Consider the following 14,005-nt stretch of genomic DNA (forward strand, 5'->3'; position numbering starts at 1 on the left):
ATTAAATTCTATGGTTTGCACATGAGTTTCAATGAATCCATGGCACAATTTGTCAACAAGATCAAAAGCATTATGATCCACCTAGAAGGCATAAATGCAAAAGTAGGAGAAAAGGATGCACTTGCAATCCTCCTTAAAAGAATGCCTGAAGAGAATAGCGCACTGACAACCACTTTGAAGAATTTTCCAGATCCAAAGTTTGAGGAATGTATATCCTCTCTTCTTGAGAAATAAACAGAGTTGAAGGCATCAACATCAATATCTACTTCAACATAAGATCAAAAGCATTATGACCAAACTAGAAGGCATAAATGCAAAAGTAGGAGAAAAGGATACTTGCAATCCTCCTTAAAAGAATGCCTGAAGAGAACAGCGCACTGACAACCACTTTGAAGAATTTTCCAGATCCAAAGTTTGAGGAATGTGTATCCTCTCTTCTTGAGAAAGAAAGAGAGTTGAAGGCATCGACATCAACATCTACTTCAACACGCAATAACAATAATGAAGAGCAAGCATTGTTCACGTTAACGAAGTGTTACCATTGCGGAAGGATGGGTCACTATGGATTATTTTTTCCTATTAGTTTCATTAAGAAGCGAAACTTTTATATTGGTATCCAAAGTTTGTATGCCCTAATAAAAATAAAGGTTTGAAATTTTTGCCAAGATTTGAAACTTTTATGAGAAAATTTTTAAAATTTTGCTAGGATTTACAACTTTTTCTTTAAAATTCGAAAGAAATACATAAAATTGTAATATGTTCTACAATATTGTGAAACTTAAAAAACTAGCTTGATAAACTTTCGCCAAGATTTTATATTAATATATAAGTATAGCTTCGATAAAAACATCCCAGTGGGTCACTGTCCAAGTGACTGCAGACTGAAGAACAAACCAAAGTGTCACCATTGCAAGAAGCTGGGACACAAAGAAGAAGACTGTAGATTGAAGAGCCAGCAGGTCAACTATGTGGAGTCATGATCAAGCCATAAGCAAAATGACAACAACAACATGTATTGAGAAGCAAAAGCCTTTCCACCTTTAGGCTATATTCTTATAATCAAACCTGACCACCTGCAAGTAGCCATACAAGCACTCAGGGGAGGTATTGACATGTAAAAAGCACACTTGACCACCTTAAGTAGCCATGTATGCACTAAGGGAGGTGATGGATTTGTAACTCACATCTGACCACCTTGCAGTAGCCAATGGATCATGGCACCAAGGGAAGGTGTTGAGACATGGTGCCATGTGCACATAAATTAGAGGCTAAGGTATGATGTAAAAATGTATTAAAGTAGCCACCCTACGATGTGAACTACATGATGTGAGGATGTGGATCAAGGACATCCACAAGGAGAGATGTGGATCAGAGGATCCCACAAGTGTTGACTATTCTAAAGGCTCTCTATGGTGTCTCTCTCTTCATGGTTTTCATTATATGGTTTGAGCCTCCTTAGTTCTCCCAATGATCTTGTGTAATAGGCTTAGCATGATCCGTATCTTCACATGACGTGACTCAATTGGATGAGGTTTTTCAGCCACATGTCCGTTGGGAAGACAAGCCTTGAGGTTAAGGTTTACTGCAATCATTTTGGAATTGACCTTGCTTGCGGTTGTGGCGTCTGGTCATCGTTCATTCGGTCGAGGCGGCTGTTGGCGTGACTATGGTGCCATTTGTTTTGGTTGCATCTACGGCTGCGTCATTGGAGCTAGGTAGCCGGTGATGTAGTTGCTGTGTATCCAGCCGGGACTGCCACTTGGAGAGTGTCTGATGGATTTGCGTTGTCATGAGCACTGTGTCTTCAGTGTGGCGCCTTTGTTGAGCCTTGCGGAGCCAGGCGTTTGGAAGCTTGCTACAAGGAGTTGCGCGTGCTGTGCTTATGGAGGCCAGGCAATGGGAGTTGCAGATGGCGCTGTTGCTGATGCGCGGGTGGTAGATATGCTCAGCGTTGGAGCTTGTCGGTGATATGCGTAGTAGGCAACATTGGAGCCGTGGCTGTTGGAGCATTGATAGAGCAACCACGGCCGAGGTGCTGTTTGATGGAGCTATGTCGCCCCTGATCGTGGAAGAGATAGAGCTGTAGATGTTGTCATAGGTAGGGCTATTAATGTTGCTTTTGTGCACCTTTGTAGTTCTGTAGAGTCGGTGAAGAAAGCACCTTAGTGCCTTTGTTTGGACGCGCGTCTGCTGGAGGCGTAGAGGTCGTATGAATGCTTGAGAGGTCGCGACTCGAGAGATGTCGTCTGTGCATGCGGCTATGCGAGGTAGAGGTGGATGGTTGATGGAATTTGTACTGCTTTGTTGCACAGTGTTGAGCTCGACTGCTACGTTGAGACTCGTTTATCGATAGAGGCCTACCTGTGGAGGTCGTTGTCAGTCGATGGGGAGGCCCATTGATGCGGCTATGGGAAGTCGGAAGCTTTTGTGGACTGTCTCATATGTGTAGCTTGTTGTTGTTTGGACCTTGCAGCCAAACAACTCTCTCTTTCAGATAGACTCTCACACAGTCTAAAAACTCTCCAATGAATACTAAGCTTTTTCAATGACACTCTCTTTCAAACCCAAATTCATAGCAAAAGATCTCTCTCTCTCTTGGGCAATGAAATCTCTTAAGCAAGAATAAGAGAAATCTTTCTCTCTCACACGTAAACTCTCACTAGGATGACAATAGACAGAAACGTTTCTCAAAGGGAAGAATGATGGAAATTTTCTCTATCACTCAATGGAAACCTTTCACTCGATGAACGGAATTAATGGACGGGAATTTCTTTTTCATCAACGAAATGAAAGCATGCTTACTCAATCTCTCGATCAATCTCTTGCACTAGGATCACAATGCCTCAACGGAAGGCGAGGAAGCTCTGATACAATGAACAAATATGGAGAGAGGAGAGGAGAAGAGTGGAGATGAGAGAGAGTACAACTAGAGAGCACACCACAAACGACTAATTGTACACTAGATTTAGGGTTAGGATTAGGGTTTCGGTTTCTAACCCTTTCCTTTATAGCACCCTATGTGTAAGTGCTATGCACAATATCGAACACATGATGTTGAGATGGTTCCTCAACGCCAGGACTCAGAGGGGCTTGCTTGTGAGCCCCATCAAGGAGCATTATGGCTGGTGGGGAAATTAGTGTTGGTGTTATTATGTCCTGTTTTGGGGCAGGCACCAGGGATGGAGTGAATCCTTCTTGGATCAGTTATCAGGGCTGTGGGGCCTTGTTTTAGGCACAGCAATAGCACTACAGCAGTCCCCACTGATTAGGGTTGGCAGTGGGCCTTTTATAGGCCAGTGAGCAGCTCGGCCAGCAGCCTGGCTGGTCAGCAGTAACAGGTCATCTGAGCAGGTTGTCCAAACCCTAATCAGGGTCAGCGTGCAACAGCGCAAGTCAGCCAGTATAGGGGCTCTTCCAACCCCTATATAAACTCCTGCACCCAGTCTCTCCTATCATTTCTCCCACTTTCAGTGCATATCCTCTATTATTCCTGCTTAACCTTCCCTACTGAGACCACTCCCTGAGGTGCGTGGTACGGGAGTTCTGGTGCAGCAATAATTTTTCCACATTGTTGGAACCCTACCATGGATCTTTTTGTTCACAGGTTCACTGTTTTGTTGCTGCAATAAATATCCAGTTCCATCTACTGTATGCCGAAGTTGAACTTCTCTAGTGCATGTTGAACTTCTATAGTGCTGAAGTTGAGCTTTTGTAGTGCATGTTGAACTTCTGTAGTGCATGTTAAACTTCTGTAGTGCTTAAGTTGTAATTTTTGTAGTGCTCTCCACCCTGGGCAAGTTTTTCTACAACCTCCACTTTAAGATTGACCGCAAGGACACACATCTGACTACTTCCACTGGGGATGATAATGCACTATAGTCTATGCTCCTAGATGAAGAATATGGTTTGACAAGTCTGCATGGAAATGAGAAATAGAGAGACATGTTATATGTGAACACAAGGCAAGGCCCAAGGTAAACACCTGGAAACAAAGGGTGGATAAGGGGACATCAACAAACTTATGTCTTTGCAATACCCCTCCACTTAATTACAATTGATTTAACTCCTATCTAAGCACACTATATCACAAAGAATAAAGCTGACATTTGTCATCAAAAGAAAGCGGTAACAAACGCATCTTTCAAATGGCAAATGCAGTATGCATCAAGTATTACTATTTCAAGTTTTACAACTGGGGAGATAGTCTTACTAATATGAAAGCGATCAGTACATACTTCAAGAACCTTCACAGTCCGCATAGTTATACCCTCAATTGTACTATTAAGCCCAAATGTCACTCTTTCATAAGGCCCACGCATGGGATCTTGCTTCTCTGCGATTCCATCCGTCATGAAGTTGAGTTGTGGCATATATCCATTCTCCTTCAAAAGCTTTATTAATGTCTGCTGCTTGGCACCAATCTCATCATCTTTTGAATGACCCTTCTCTCCTACAATGAACTCATGAACCGTCTTCTTTATCTCAATACATGCTCTCCCAGGCATCTTCCATGCACCTGCTGCGCCTTTTCTCAGCTCTTGCATCTTAACAACATCTTCCCACAACTGTGCATCTGCATAAATGTTTGACATCAGCACATGCCCAGAAGGATTTCTAGGATCCAACTGAATAATTTGATCAAAGCATTGTCTTCCTAGATCCTTATTTCCATATGCTCTGCAGCTAGTCAGTAAAGCTCTCCATGTAATAATGCCTGGAGGAAATGGCATAGCTTGGAGGACATCTTTAGCTTCATTCAAACGTCCTGCGCGGCCAAGAAGATCGATCATGCAGGTATACTGCTCAACCTTAGGAGAGATCCCGTGATCTTCTCTCATAGATTTGAAATGATGATGGCCTTCCTTCAGAAGACCAGCTTGACTGCATGCAGCAAGAATATTAGTAAATAGTACATCACCTAGCTTCAAGCCACACTGCTGCATCTCTTCAAGACATTGTCCAGCCATCCCACGGTTTCCACAATGAGCATGTCCAGCAACCATGGCACCCCATGTCAATAAATCATGATTTGGCAATGCAGTAAACACTTGTTGTGCATCCTCTAAGGCTCCCCATTTGGCATACATATCAACAAGGGCACTCCCAATGACTATATCTGATTCAAGTCCACTTTCAATAATCTGTTCATGTATCAACCTGCCCCGCCCTACTGCTCCCATGCCACAACATGCTTTCAGAAGGCCAGAAAATATGCCACTGTCTGGTTTTAGGGACTCTTGTTTCATTTGTTCAAAAAGCTCAAGAGCAGCATAATCATGCCCATGTGCACAATATCCTGCAATCATTGCACCCCATGACACCACATCTCGGTCTGGCAACTCATCAAACACCTTCCGAGCTGCCTCAAGGCTTCCACATTTCGCATACATGTCAATAACTGTGTTCCCAATAGCCAAATCTGTTCCAAGCCCAATGTTCATGACCTGGTCATGTATGGATTTGCCCAGCTTTATGAGCCCTACACTGGTGCCACATGCTTTCAAGATGCTCAAAAATATACATTTGTCTGGTTTCATCCCACCTTGCTGCATTTTGCTAAACAGTTCAATTGCAGAATGGCCATGGCCATGCATGGTGTATCCTGCAATCATTGTCCCCCATGACACTATATCTGGATTGGGCAACTCCACAAATACTTTGTACGCCTCCATCAAGCTCCCACATTTGGCATACATATCAACAAGCGCATTCCCAACCAACAGATTCGATCCTATTTCAGTTTGGATTATTTGATCATGTAAAATCCTGCCCTGCTCAATAGCTCCCACACTACCACATGCTTTCAAAATGCATAAAAATGTAACTTGAGTTGGCTTTATGCCTTCTTGTTGCATTTTATTAAACAAGTCAACAGCATTAAGACCAAAACCATGCAGTGCATATCCTGAAATCATTGCACCCCATGATACCAAATCTCGTTTCTGCAATTTGTCAAACACTCTCCATGCCTCCTCAAGGCCCCCACACTTGGCATACATATCAATAAGGGTGTTTCCAATTATCAGATCCGATTCAAGTTGACTTCTAATAATCTGGTCATGTATCTGGCTGACTTGATTGATATCTCCCATGCTGCCACATGCTCTCAAAACGCAAGAAAATATGTGCTTGCTTGGCTTGATGCCCTCTTTTTGCATTCTGTTAAAAAGTTCAAAAGCAGAAGAATCAAGGCCATGGTCAACATATCCAGCAATCATCGCACCCCATGATACCACATCATAATCTGGCAAGTCATTAAACACCTTGATCGCATCACCTAGATTCCCACATTTGGCATACATATCGATGAGTGTATTCTCAATTAAATCTGAGTCAAATCCAGCTCTGACAATCTGGTCATGTATCAGCCTGCCTTGCACAATGGCTCCTGTTTTACCACAAGCTTTCAACGCACACAAAAACGTGACACTGTTTGGTTTTGTGCCTTCCTGTTGCATCTTCTCAAATAGTTCCACCGCATGAAAACCATACCCGTGGTTGGCATATCCTGATATAATTGCACCCCACGACACCAAGTCCCGATATGGCAATTTGTTAAAGATTCTGTGCGCCTGCTCCAGGTTTCCACATTTGGCATACAAGTCAATGAGGGTATTCCCAATGACTATGTCTGATTCCATTCCATTCCTGACTATCTTGTCATGTATTAGCCTGCCCTCCAGTAGTGCTCCTGTTCTGCTACATGCTTTTAATATGCTCAACAGTGTGAGTTTATTTGGCTTTACACCGCTCTGCTCCATTACTCTATACAATTCAAGTGCCTTCTCGCTTTCCCCATTCTTCACATGTCCTGAAATAACTCCATTCCATGCATACACGGTTTGTTTGGAAACTTTGCATCTAAGCTGTTTTGCTTCCAGCAAAGCTCCCATATGAGTGTTTGCTAAAAAACCGAGTTTAATGTAATCAGAAAGCCATTTTTTGAGATTGAAGTCTAAAATTTTAAGGAGGGTTTTTAAAATTCCAAATTACAAGCGTATAAGTTTTTTAAGAGAGATGAAAATTTCAATTTAGGGCCAGGGATGTGCGCGTTATTACCGGAGAGTCTCTCTAAAACTTTTACTTTCGGAGATCTACCCACTGTTCTATGTTTGTCTTTCTCTTTTCATCATTTGTCTAGTTGCGATCGCGCATTCGGGAACACATCTCATTGTGTAAAGTCATTTTTGCATCGCAAGGTAGTCAAGAAAACAGGGCACGTTGCAACCAGTTGTCAGCCGTAGTCTGTAGAAAGGCGGCAGCTTTGCGCATCGCACCTTTGCCGTTTGAAAAAGCCTGCAGGACTCTCATAACCGCGTGCTCTAGACAACTTTGCATCTACGACTCCAGCCTCCCTAAAAGCTTTTGTATCTGCGTTTTGGGCCATGGAGTGCAGCATTGCTCTTTGAGTTATACAAACCAACGATCGTAACTTCGAAGAGGATTGTCATGAGCCCAAGGAAGGGGCCAATTTGCTGGTGCTGAAGGCATCCAAACATTTTTTGAAGTCGTATCCTGGTCGCAGTCATCGCTGGCACTCGGAAAAAAACAAAGATCATACCCTCGGAAAGAAGCACACCGAAAGAGGAGTCACTAAACCTAGAACTGGAAAGTCGATCAATCCACCTCAACGTAGTGGTGGTGGCTGTGTTCCCTGAAGATCGAACTTTGGGGCATTGTATAGCTTTCAACCAACCCTCCAACATAGCCTTTATGTAGAATGAGAAGCTCAAGATTCTCAATCATGAACTCTTGGGGGAGCTGTCCAGTTTTCCTTGTGAAGTGGGCGAGGAGCTCCTGTGCCGAACTCTGTCTGCAGCTCCATTCAACCAATCTAAGCAGGGTGGCAGAGTGCAATGATTTAATGCTCCATGCAAAATTCACGGTGCGTAAGCTAACAGAGATGGAGCCTCCCCTCATTCTTGGGCCTCTGGGTTCTGCTCTGATGCATTGCGCTCCTTGGGTTGTGCAGCGTGCTTAGCTTTCTTTTCAGTGGTGGAACTTGGCCGATTGTGTTGAGCTTGTGAGTGCAGTTGTTAGAGGCAGCGCTCCACTTTGTTGCCACGTGCCCTTCTATTTTCGTTCTCTCTCTCTCTCTCTCCTCTCTCCTCTCCTCTCCTCTACTCTACCCTACTTTCCTCTCCTCTCCCCTCCCCTCCCCTCTCCCCTCTCTCTTCTCCTCTCCTCTCCTCTCTCTCTCTCTCTCCTCTCCTCTCGCTCTCTCTCTCTCCTCTCTCCTCTCCCCCCTCCCCCCTCTCTCTCTCTCTCTCTCTCTCTCTCTCTCTCTCTCTCTCTCTCTCTCCCACCCCCCCCCCCCTCTCTCTCTCTCTCTCTCTCTCTCTCCCCCTCTCCCCCCCCCCCCCTCTCTCTCTCTCTCTCTCTCTCTCTCTCTCTCTCTCATGAGTTTGCAAATCATTCAAACTTTCCTATACACGGCTTCCATCACATGTGTTGCAAATTAATCATTTATTCATCTTGACAATTGTTTTCCTTTGACAGAACAACCTTGAAGGCAATGCTCACAAGTACTTGTACTCACTTGTTTTAGAGGTGACGAGTATGTTGTGTCAAAGCTTGGATGTCTATTGTTAACACGAGTAGCCTGACCCATATACGACGGGTAAGAGACCCGCTCTGTTGGGTCTCAAGGTGATAATTAATCGCTTCGCTGCTTCTACGGATTGACCTCAGTTCAAAGGGCTCAAATTATTTTGATTAGCCTCTTGTCGCTTGTGATTAAGCTTCATTTTGCTCAGCCTCTCCTCACTCCTCTCGAGCCTCTGTGCTCCCTCTCCCTCCCTTCCTCTCCATTTGAGGAATTATAAATCTATATATTATATAAATAATATTATATAATATATATATAAAGATATACATATATTTTTATTATATATAATATTACATATTATAATATATTATAATAAATATAGATTATATTGTATTCTCTCTCTCTCTCTCTCTCCATCTCTCCGTCGCGGATGGACGTTGTGGCTTGTATACCTGCAGAAGGTGGTGAACCTTGTGCGATAGACCGTTGAGTGGTTCCTGCTCCGTGAGGACTTGATCCTAGGGGTTGTGAGCCGCTCTAGATGGGCGGGTGATCCGACCGTAAATGGCATCGGGTCGTTCCCACCTCGGCTCAGCCCCGGAGTGTGATAGGCAAGGCAACGTGAAAGGTGTCTAGGGTGCCGTTGTGTGCCAGTGGATTTGCCTTGTGCGGTGCCCAAGCATGTGTGGGTGACGCGTTTTGTGGGCAAGCGGAATGCCTTTGGATGGCGGGGCATGCCTCGGCCCTTGTTGGTGGCACGGTCCCCCGATCGGTTGCCTCTCTCCCTCTCTCTCCCCCCCCCCTCTATATCCTCTCCTCTCTCTCGCTCTTCTCTACACTCTCTTTGTGGGAGTCCTCTCTCTCTCTCTATCTCTCTCTCTCTCTCTCTCTCTCTCTCTCTCTCTCTCTCTCTCTCTCTCTCTCTCTCGCTCTCGCTCTCTCTCTCTGTCTCTCTGTTTGTCGAATTGTTAATCGGCCAGTCCACCCAGCTACCGTGTCACTTGTAGTCTTCTGTAGTGCCACGTCGTCGTAGTTGTGGTAGAGAGAGAGAGAGAGTATTATATATACGATATTTATTTATATTTGTTCATTTCATGTTTTTGTGTGTGTGTGTGTGTGCGTGTATCAAAACAAACAAACAAACAAATTTATTTATTCATTCATTTCACATTTAATTATGTATATTATGAGAGAACATTATATATATATGTATATATATATATATATATGTATGTATGTATGTATGTATGTATGTATGTATGTATGTATGTATGTATATGTATATATGTATTATTTATATATATCTATAATTTATTTATTTATTTATTTATAATTTAATATATTCTTCAGCTGCTACGTCTGTCAGTCCGCCTTGCCAGCACGTCATCTGCCATGTCGGGTCTCCACGCTGTCAATTCTACATGTCTGCCATTTGCGATTTAGCTACCATTCTGGACTCTGACTCTCTGAGTCTTGAAACTCTGTGTCAACCTATCACGTCACCCGCCTTCTGCCAAGTGCTCACGTGGGGTCCGAACTGCATCTATAAATGTGCCACGTCACCAAGTTTGGGCCGTGTGCTTTGGGTCGCCATCTTCAATATGCGCGCACATCATCAGGTCTGGACCGCCAACTCTATCGTGTGCTATGTGCATATGCCACATCATTAACTTTGAGTGTGCATGTGTCATTAGTCCGTGCGTTGAATCGCCTACATCATGCTGCTTTGTTGCCCACTTTACTATCTCCTACTCTGCCCAGTCTGCTTCAAAGCCATGTGGTAGGCTGCTTGTGTTTGAAGCTAGGTGGCGGTGGGCTGTGCCTCGCTGCCCGTGCTGCCTTATCTGTGCTGCGACCTGCAGATCAGAGAGCCTCAGAGTCTGCTACAGCCTGTCGCGTACCTACGCTGCGAGCTGGCACGCCGACATGTGATGTTTGTAACCAACACCTCTGCTTCATCGCCATGTGGTGGTCGAACCTCACAAGGAGCTCCTCTCCCTCCCGAACCTCCGTCTACCTCCCTCAAACCTCTCGCAAAGCTCCCTCTTGCTCTCACCGAACCTCCGAAATTGCACCACGTCGAAACCTCTCCTTAAAGAATAGTATAGACGAGTAGCATGACCCATCTACAGGGTAGACACCCACTCTGCTGGGTCTCGAGGTGGGGATCTAAGGGATCAAATTTAGGTTTTTCAACAAATCTCCATTCTTTTCAAGGAATTTTCACATTGGATCTCTAGCATTTATTTTAGTTTGCAGGCCGATTTGGTTTTGGGCACCCACTGTTGTCTTGTCAACCTTATGTGTTGTGTTAATTTGTCTCATGGCTCTTCTATTGGTTCATTTCTTGTAGCTTTCTACCCTTCGCAATGTGTTGTCTTTGGTGTTTGTTGGACATGTAAGTCCCTCTCTCATGAAAACAATTAACCACGGTTCAGATTAGCCTTGTTTGAGTTAGCTTACCTGTGCCTTCCAATATGTATCCCTTAATCTATTTCTCCATGTTCTGCTAATATATAGCTATTGCTAGTCGGAACAATCACATATGGGCTTGACTATTTCAGATGGCAGAAAAATCTCTATGGGATCTACATTGTTACCAGTGTTAGGTCTCTATTTGTTGCCTTGCACATTAGCAACCCATTGTAGGACAGCCGAGACTACTTAGTAGACTGCTTAACTTTTTCGACCCAATCACACACCTATTTATATATATTGTATAATATATATATATATATATATATATATATATATAAAATAGATATATAATATTATACAATATAGTATGTATTATAATATTATAATATATATACAATAATATATGATAAATATATTTCTCTCTCTCTCTCTCTCTCTCTCTCTCTCTCTCTCTCTCTCTCTCTCTCTCTGAGTCTACCTCCCCACTCCCGCCTCACATTTATAAAACTCCCCTCTCTCTTTCATCTCTCCGTCTCTCTCTATTCACATGCCACCTCTCCCCCCCCTTCTCTCTCTCTCTCTCTCTCTCTCTCTCTCTCTCTCTCTCTCTCTCGCATGAATCTATTATACAATATATATTATATTATATATATAATATTAAATATTTATGTTTCTCGATCGATCTCTTTGATATATCTTCTCTATGTGTGTGTGTGTGTGTGTGTGTGTGTGTGTGTGTGTGTGTGTCTTCTATCTCAGTCTCTCCACTCATCTCTCTCTCTCTCTCTCTCTCTCTCTCTCTCTCTCTCTCTCTCTCTCTCTCTCTCTCTCTCTCTCTCTCTCTCTATCGCTCTTACTCTCGCTCTCTATGTCTCTCTCTACAAAAATAAATAAAGTTATCTCTTGCAAAAATAAATATAGATACAGAAATAAATCTACAAACAAATAAAGAAAGATATAAATAAACGTGCTCCTCTCTCTCTCTATCTACTTTTGTCTCTCTCTACTTCTCTCTCTCCCTGTCTACTTCTCTCAACTTTCTTCTCTCTCTCTCTCTCTCTCTCTCTCTCTCTCTCTCTCTCTCTACTTCTGTCTGTCTGTCTGTCTCTCTCTCCTTTTCTCTTTATGTCTCTCTCTACTAGCCTCTCTGCCATAGCGTGCCACCTAATTATTGTGATGTCATGTGGCCTTTAATGCTGCCTAATGTTGCGATGCCATTTGCCACACGTGTCGCCTTTGCCGCCCATAACATGATCCATGTGCGTTGCCTTTGCCACCCATGCATGTCGCCTGTGCCACCCATCCTACTGTCTACTACTAGGTGGCTGCCGCTATAGCCCACGATGTGGTGCATCGACTAGCCCACCTCCTCCGCCTCTGGATCTTCTGGCAGATGTTGTGTCACACTGTCTGACATGTCTGCACTGCCATCATCTCTCCTCCCATGATTGCCATGTGTCCTGTTTGCTCTGTCCATGCTCAGATGTTGCTCAGCTTTGCCCCGATGGTCACCAAGTGTCGTTTTGTTCTCTCCCTCCATGCTCGAACCTCCACAATGGTCGTCCGAACCTCCCCAAAGCTCCCTCCTCTTTCCCAACCTCCAAATTTCCTCCACCTGGCAGGTATGGGATTTATCTCCTTAATATATATTAAGAAAGTAGCATGACCAGTCTACACGGGTTAGAGCGGGTTAGATACCCCCTCTGCTGGGTAATCATAATTGTAAGAAAGCAAAATTTTAAATTTCAAGACCCCATTTTCAAGAACAATTGTGTGTGAATGCACGCATCCTCATGTGTGTGACACATGCACGCACGTGCACACAAACACAAAACAAAACAATCATAGGCCTCTCTCTCTCTATTTATTTATTTATAAAATACAATATACAATATAATATTATATTATAATATATAATTTATTCACTCTCTTTCTCTCTATCTATCTATCTATATATATATATTTACACCCCCCCCCCTCTCTCTCTCTCTCTCTCTCTCTACACACACACACACACACACACACATATAAAATACATGTATATGATAGAATAAATAATACATATAATATTATTATATGTATTTTATATTTATGTATATAATAGTACATAAAAATATATAATATAGTGTATAGGTATACTATGTAATATATATTATAATATGCTATACTATTCTATTATAATTCAGTCTAGATATGTTAAATGGCAGATAATATATTATATTATATTATATCGTGTTCTCTCTCTCTCTCCCCTCTGTCACTCTCTCATATATATTATATATATATTACTTACATGTACATATTTATATATTCATATATTGTTATATACATATAATGTTATAACATATATTTTATATTATATAATAAATATAATTTATAATTCATATATATACCTCTCTCTCTCTCTCTCTCTCTCTCCCCCCTTCTTCTCTCTCTCCTCCCTTCTTCTCTCTCTCCCCCCTTCTTCTCTCTCTCCCCCCTTCTTCTCTCTCTCCTCCCTCTCTCTCTTCTATGCCACATTTACTCTCTTCGGTCTTCGCGTGTCAGCGATGCCTCATTTACTCTCTCTCACGCGCATGTCAACATACTCTCTCACAATCTGGCTACTCAGTCTTGCGCACCATTGGGCCACGACACGTGACCTTGGGGCACCAACTGAATATGTAATGTGTTACTACCCTCGTCGAAAATCTAGGGTATGGGGGGACAAGGTCCATATATAATATGCATGGAATTCCTTTAAAAATTCAAATATGCAAGGGAAAAATATGAAAATTTTGTGTCCCCCCACCCTCAAAATATAAGGTATATACCTTGAAAAATATGCAAGATTATGCAAGATTTTAAGATTTGTACATATTTTTCATAATATGTGAGGCCCAAGGGGGGGGGGGGGGGTTCTTTTGGATGAGGGGGGGTAAAACAAAAAATACACTAAAATATGAAAACCTATCTCCTTTCAAATTAATGTAACTTTTTCATGTTCTACCCAAATTTCAAGGTGTAAAGACATATTTGAAGCTCTTTTAGTGTAGAGCA

General features: G+C 42.8%; 1 protein-coding gene across 1 annotated transcript; it reads right to left on the minus strand.

Moving 5' to 3' along the window:
• Window positions 1–4,073: 4,073 nt before the first annotated feature.
• LOC147888325 (putative pentatricopeptide repeat-containing protein At3g15130) lies at window positions 4,074–7,128 on the minus strand. Its single transcript, XM_087392191.1, has one exon. It carries the CDS (start codon window positions 6,891–6,893, stop codon window positions 4,113–4,115), a length of 2,781 nt encoding a protein of 926 aa, XP_087248317.1. The 5' UTR covers window positions 6,894–7,128; the 3' UTR covers window positions 4,074–4,112.
• Between the last annotated feature and the right edge of the window lie 6,877 nt (window positions 7,129–14,005).

This window comes from Dipteris shenzhenensis, chromosome 21 (assembly GCF_047967505.1).
Source record: "Dipteris shenzhenensis isolate YYH24624 ecotype China chromosome 21, Dip_SZ_1.0, whole genome shotgun sequence".
Lineage (NCBI taxonomy): Eukaryota > Viridiplantae > Streptophyta > Polypodiopsida > Gleicheniales > Dipteridaceae > Dipteris > Dipteris shenzhenensis.